This window comes from Thunnus albacares, chromosome 7, assembly GCF_914725855.1.
Source record: "Thunnus albacares chromosome 7, fThuAlb1.1, whole genome shotgun sequence".
NCBI classification, from domain to species: domain Eukaryota; kingdom Metazoa; phylum Chordata; class Actinopteri; order Scombriformes; family Scombridae; genus Thunnus; species Thunnus albacares.
Genome location: NC_058112.1, coordinates 20,593,146 through 20,600,103, shown reverse-complemented (window position 1 = coordinate 20,600,103; position 6,958 = coordinate 20,593,146). Strand labels below are relative to the sequence as shown.

The following is a 6,958-nucleotide window of genomic DNA, read 5'->3' as shown; positions in this document are numbered from 1 at the left end:
GGTAACTTTTGACACGCTGTGAAGACACAATGAACATTTTATTTTTTTTTCAATAGTTTGATACATAGCCTACTCATAATGTATATATTTCTTTACAGTAGAAAAATAATGTTTTGATTTTAGGAGTACTACAATTATATTCACTTCAACAGGAGGTATTCAAAATTATCACTATAAGATAAAATATGTTGGGGTACATGGGCCAAATCTGTCATAATCAATCATGAAAACATTCTTATAATACCAATTTTCACTTTCATAATTTCCCTCAACAACACACAAAAAGGAACATGATACATACACCAAAAGAATACAAACAGGGTACATTTTATACATATCACTGAAGTGAGGAAGATTAAATGTGAAGAAGAATAATGAAACAAATTACAAAAAAATTCACATGATCATATACAACGGCAGAGTCAACAATAGGAGGAGGAACCACTTCTGTGTTTGTAACAGCTGGGGATATTTTAAAAGGGTACTTAAGTACCATGAAAGCGTATCAACTGTTTGCAATACAGAAGCTGATTGAAAAAAAATGGTGTCTCAGGTTAAGCAGCTCTTTGGGTTTGTGCAATTTACTGATATCAGTGGCTAAACACACCAAATGTGCCTCTGTAAATTGTAAAAGCCATATATCATGCAGGGGGACAACAGAGCATTTTTGCCAAAAGCAGTGCACATTCATTGTTACTGACGAAGGGCGATACACAAGCAGTATCTCTACAGCAGTGTTTGGGGACAACACGGCGAGCGTTGACGGGACTGTTAGTGGATAACTTGAACTGGAGTACGGGCGGTCAGACACCCAGCTGCTTGTTCAGCCGGTTGAGAGCGTCTCCCACGATGTCAAGCTCATGTCGAAGTTCCTCCACAACGCTGTTGATGCTGGGAGTATCTTTTAGCACATCCACACTCTGGGTGTAGGGGTTGTATCGGACTGTGAAGGGACGCTTGATGGTCTTGGCAAACTCCCTGAAACAAACATAATAGCATGATTTAACTAATATGTAGAAAAAATTAAATAATATATCAAACAACAAATTATAGGTAAATTTCAACTTTCCAGGCTAAGTTATCACTGTAAAAATCATATATTAGATGACTGTTATCACTGGAATCCAACATTTGAAGGTTCTCAGCAAACCAAGCTCACCTCATCTTGACTTTGGCCTCCTCAAAGCTGTCTGACACAAAGTAGACATCTTGAAATGTTGTGATGATGCATTCTTGTTTGGATGTAACTTTAGGGTCAAAAGGCATTATCCTTGCATTGCCAGAGAGTGCATGCTGTAAGAGACAAACATAATGATGATGTTTCACACATTATAGTGTATGTAAAAAGTAGCACACATTTAGGTCATTTGATTAAATCTGCTCTTTATAGTGAAAAAGTGATAGGTTCAGTAAGAGAAACCATGTAATCCCATTACTAACATACATTTAATCAACATGAAAAGGGACTTTGTCGGATTAAATTGTTCAATTATGGTTTAACATATACAGTGATTTAACATTTGCTTTATATGATTATTTTAATAGGTTTTGGCCAGTTTTAGATTGATGGTGTGTATCTGACCAGGCACTGTTTTATTCTGTATATATTAATATATTTTACAATGCATGATTAGAATATATGGGAAGGAAGACTGCACTAAGATTTCAACAGTTTGTTAAAATGTCTTTACCTTAAGCTCACTGATGGAGGACAGCAGTCCTGCTCCGTATGCTCGCAGCTGCCCTTCTTGTTTGCATAGGCCGAACTCCACCGTGAAGAAGTAGCACTGTAACACAGGAGTGTTGACGTTAAAATTTAAAAATGCTGACAATTATTCTACTTCATATATATGAAATGATCTTGATATTTGATTTGATTAAATTGTCCTTTAGCAGTGTCACTCACGGTGGCCAGTTTCTGAACCGAGTCGTCTGAGGCCCCAAGTGAAGCAAGACCAATCTCTTGAGAAAACTGGGCGAAGCTGGGCTCTGCGAGCAGAGGGACATGACCCAGCAGCTCATGGCATGTGTCCCTTGATAATGAAAGTTAACAGCGTATTAGGACCAACAAGCTTTGTGTGAAAATTAACATCCCTTTTATAAATATAGTATTGTGCATTACTTACGGCTCTGGGGTGTACAAGGGGTCGGAGCTGTGCCGTACATACTGAGTGCAGTGGAAAACACGGAAGGCCAAACCAGCTAGGAAGTCACGAGGGGACAGATAACCTGCCACAGGCCTGATGGTAAATCCGGTGCGTTCTGAGAAGATAAGAAATTTGAAACGCACACGAGTAAGTGACTAAGTTTACAAAGCTGAAAAAAATAATGAATACTTAAATTTCCATTTGAATTTTCGGGCAAAAGAAGCATGTTTTATTCAGGAAATATAACTAACCTCTGAGGAAGCGTGAGACATCTTCCAGTTGAGGAATGTTGTCCTCCCGACATTCACAGTATTTGGACAGCAGTGGCAGGTTCTTCAAGTATTCCCGGCAGGCGTGGGTGGGGTACAACTTGTTGAGCTCCCTGTACACAACACCCCACGTCTTCACCTCCTCCTCTGTGAACTCTATACGAGGAATGGGATCCCCACTGAAACAAAACAGAAAAATCCCCTAAGTTTCAAGTAAATCCTCCCAGATTTCCAAAATAAGCATTAAAATATACAACAAAAACTTACTGTTTATAGGCCATGGCGAGATCAGCAAAGTACTTTCTCCTTTTCCGGTAGACATTGTCCTTGAAACCCTGATGGAGTGAAATATATCAGGATATAAGAATGATTTGAATTCAAGGAGTTTCATTTTAAAGTCAACCCTCATAGATTGATTTTGCCCAACATACCGGATGGTCAGCATCCAAGTCAGAGCCATACATCAGGACACGGTTAGCACACTTGTCCAAGTCAGAAATTTTCTTTGGGAACCAAGGTACATTATACATATCTGAGAAGAGAGAGAGAGAGAAAAAGTTGTTTATTGTAAATCAGGTCATGGGGATCTGATGCACAATATCAGCACTCAGTGTTTGCCTACCTTCCTCATGTAGACAGGAGTTATCTGGAGGCTCCATATCCACCACGTTCACATGCTTCCGAAGCAGCTGGATGATTTCATTCAGTTGTTCGTGGTTGCTGTCACAGTCCACAAATATTTCAAACTCAGAGTTGCGTCTTTTGGATTTTCTGGACTCTATGTGTACAAGGTTGACATGGTTTTCCTGCAAGAAACATTGAGAATCCTTATTTAAGTTGCCTACATCATCTTTATCATCTGCATGATAACTGCAGTAGAACTGATTTTACACTCTTGTGTAAAATCAAAATTGATTTTACTGAATAAGTTACAGGTAGATATTGGTAGATATACAAATGGTATTATATAATATTAACACTGCAATCGATTCCAAATTGATACATTAATAAATAGAACTAGGAACTAGTGAAATAACGTCCATACTTGGAAGAGTTTGAGTGCCTTTACAAGTCCTCCCACTTCATTCTTGAGGGAAAAGATTATTGTTGCTCTCCCTTTCTCCAGTGAATTCTTCTTCTCAGTGTTTTCTTCGATTTTTGTGAAGGTTGATTTGTTTATCTGAAAACAGTAATGATTGATAGATTTCTATTTTCTCTTATGTAACAAACAGATACAACATATACTCATCCAACAAGCAATGTCGGTCTCCTTGAATAGTGATGTGAGAAGATATCCAACTTTTATCAAATTTTATAATACTGTATTTGACCTGAAGAAATATATGGTGATATCACCTTTCCTGATAGTATTAGATATTAATAATAGAGAAGTCATTGCAAACAGAGAAATAAACTCATTTTAGACATGTGACACCAAAATTAGTTGTGGCTTGAAAGTCACACCTCCTGGCAAATGATCAAATTCTGTGCTGCATACTTTCAGACACTCTTAAACTCTGTACATGTGGGAGCTGCCATTTGCTCCTTGTTTTATATTTGAAGGTAGATTTATTTTCTGTTTTGGGTTTGAGCCTACTTGGGTATGCCTGCATGCAAAACTTATAAAAAGATTTTTAAAAATGAGGTGTCTGGTTTCAAAAAACTAACACAACGCATTTCCCTGTGACTGAACCATATCTCAGGACAGGTAATGACGTGAATGCACAACGTCAGATCACTTAAGAGCATCTAGCCATCCAAAAATCCCATGAGCATCATATCTGCTGAACATGCATCGCTCGCAACAAACAGTAAGCAGTGACGGTAAGAGTCACGCAGAGAGTCGGCAGCCAAATATTTCTGTCACCTTGGAAAAACAAACTCGAGTTGTTTCTTGACATGAAGACAGACAATACAAGAAACAGTCATGTAGATGATACACGCAGAGATAGTTGTGCTGAGATTAACAAGAGACTACCCCCGCTGTCCGTTTCAACACCTTGGACAGCGCAGCACGTTGACGCGTGACTGTGCGCGCTGCACACGCGAGGGGAAAATTAGTGTAATCCTGCATCAGATTTCACAAGTAGGACTATAACCTGCCAGCAGCACGGAAGACTCATTAATCATTTGATTAACTGCAGCATTACTCGTGCACTTAAATTATAGCACGCTGTAGATTTATACTATGTATTTTATGTTGCATTAAGATTTTCTTTCGAAATACGATTTCTACACACTGTCCACGGTAAAATGGTTTGTTGAAAGGGGAGTAGAGGAACGGGCCGGTCGCAAGAATCAGTTAAATTCAGTGTAATTGCTGCCTACCGTATTTCGCCCTTCGAGCATTGTGTAGACGCCGCGGCAGACCAGTTTTCGGTGAATCCTTGTCGATAGTATCCCTGAAAGCATTAGTGCATGGGGACTGGATCAGGTCGCTCCCCGGGGTCAACTCTTTGCGTCTCGGTTTAACGAAGATGAACTTGTCTCTGTCTCAAAGAATCGCCTTATAGCAATCTCATTTAGACAGCGGGGAAGCCTATTATTAGCTCCTTGCATGCTGAGATCTTACCAGACATTAATGCAGCGTTTAATCACTGCAGCACGCAGGTTGGGATGATTTTACGCAGACCCTCATCAGGTAGTTTCTTTCTTTATGGATGTCAGGTTCAATAATATAGCATAGGAGCTTTAACATTATTTTTGACATGTTCATAAACAAGTCAAAGGGTTGTTACATTTCCAAATCGGTAGACTATGTCACTTATGGCGCCTGTCTATAATTAACCCAATTTGAGCTACGTTTTCTTTTTTCTCCCTGATATGATGATAGAATCATGTAAGTTTACGTTTGTTCACAAATAGCCTACTACTTAATGTGCGCCTAAAATTTGTGAAGCATTACTGTTTGTGTATCAGAAAAAAAGTAAAAATTCAAGTGAAGGTCACTGACACAATCGGATTGCCTTTGAAAACTTATTTCCCTGCTGAAACTACAGAACATTAATCTTAGACAACATTTTGTCGTCGATTTAGACAATTACACGATGATTTAGGACTCTCTTTGTTGTTTGTCCGCTTTTTGCTGAACGTTTTGCAACCTCGAAGTATAGAAAGTCACTACATCTGATGCTCAAAAGGCTTCAACACATATCTAATATATGAATTGGTAGCTATAATGCAATGCATTTATCTAAATTCCTACATATATTTCTGTCTCCTACTGGTGTCTCTAATGGAGACATCACAGACACTGCAGGTTGATCGGTTTATCTTTCATCTTTTCTGTCTTTTACATGGAAATCAGTGAAGGGTGTTCACCGTGCAGATTGAGCAATAATGAGTCTTTTATGACATGAATTTCTGAGGTATCCCCCTTTTAACCCTCTTAAACCTTTGACGTAAATTATACTACAACAAAACGGCTTAAATTAATCTGCGCTGACGACAAAGTGCAGGCTTATTCATGAAGATGACCCAGACCAATCTCTCAGTCACTGTTTAAAAAAGTAGCTGTAAAATATCAGACGCAAGAAAAGCTCTTCACCGTCTGCAGCCACACTGAAGTTCTCATCACAGAGCACTTCTCCAGTGCTGCGACTGACATCTGCTGCAAAGTCATAAAAGCGACTTCTTTTCTTTTCTTTTCATCGACGGATTTCTTACCTCATTGTTCAGCAGTTTTTCTTCATAGCCAATGTTCATCGAGTCAAAAGATCGTCCTCTACGTGGTCCTTCGAGTTTGTTTGAGTACATGTTAAAGTGCTGCTGTTTTCTGCAGTATTTATACAGCTCTTGCAGGTGGTTTATCTAAATAACCTCCGCTATGTAAAGTGGGCAGTCTACCCCGAGAAGCGGCGCGCTTTGCTATTTAACCGCGCAGAGAAAGAGGAGGGGGCACAAGGGAGCAATAATCTCACTCACAGCAGCAAATGGAAAAAGAGCAGCATCGCCCACGTCATTATGGGGAAATCTTTTATTTCACCTAAAGACCCGAAATAGCGTCAATGAGATCAATCACAAATTCTGATTTTGGTGAGAGAATGAATTAAACAGTTTGTTTCATAGATATTTCAGTATGGTTGAAAATCCTAAATGCATGTCAGAGAAAATGTATAGAAGGAATTGTTTACATATTTGGTTATGAAGAGTCTTTTGATGCTATTTAATAATTAAAACCAAACAAGGGAAATGTGCCATCACACTGAGATCAAACACAATGAAGCTTGGATGCAGACTGAAGCACAAGCAGTTAATTCTTCTTGTTTGTTGACACCTTAAAGGCTAAGAAGAGGTCAAGGTTTAAGAGGATTCAAGCGTGGCCCACCTGCCTTCATTGTACAGTGATCCAAACATGCCCCCCTTTCAAAATCCATTCCTCTGCACTGTAAGCACCTCTGGGTTCTCGTGCACATAAATAATCTGCATATTTTCCTGTCTTTAACACCGCAAGCCTTTTAATAAGATCAAGACAGTCAGTGGAAAAGGCCTCAGCTGCCTTTGCAAGCAGAATCAAGACGAGGGAGCACTGACAGTAAGAGA

The 6,958-nt window shown here is 39.2% G+C and overlaps 1 protein-coding gene across 2 annotated transcripts; it reads right to left on the bottom strand.

Moving 5' to 3' along the window:
- Nucleotides 1-36: 36 nt before the first annotated feature.
- tph1a (tryptophan hydroxylase 1 (tryptophan 5-monooxygenase) a) lies at nt 37-6,257 on the bottom strand. 2 transcript variants are annotated; one of them, XM_044356935.1, is made up of 11 exons: nt 6,083-6,257; nt 3,462-3,596; nt 3,039-3,222; nt 2,848-2,948; nt 2,684-2,751; nt 2,399-2,595; nt 2,127-2,262; nt 1,907-2,033; nt 1,692-1,787; nt 1,160-1,293; nt 37-978 (listed from the first exon to the last, which is right to left on the bottom strand). In XM_044356935.1, exons 1-11 carry the CDS (start codon nt 6,170-6,172, stop codon nt 804-806), a joined length of 1,443 nt encoding a protein of 480 aa, XP_044212870.1. In that variant the 5' UTR covers nt 6,173-6,257; the 3' UTR covers nt 37-803. The 2 variants fall into 2 exon arrangements, with proteins under 2 accessions (XP_044212870.1, XP_044212871.1); XM_044356936.1 differs by lacking the exon at nt 3,462-3,596.
- Between the last annotated feature and the right edge of the window lie 701 nt (nt 6,258-6,958).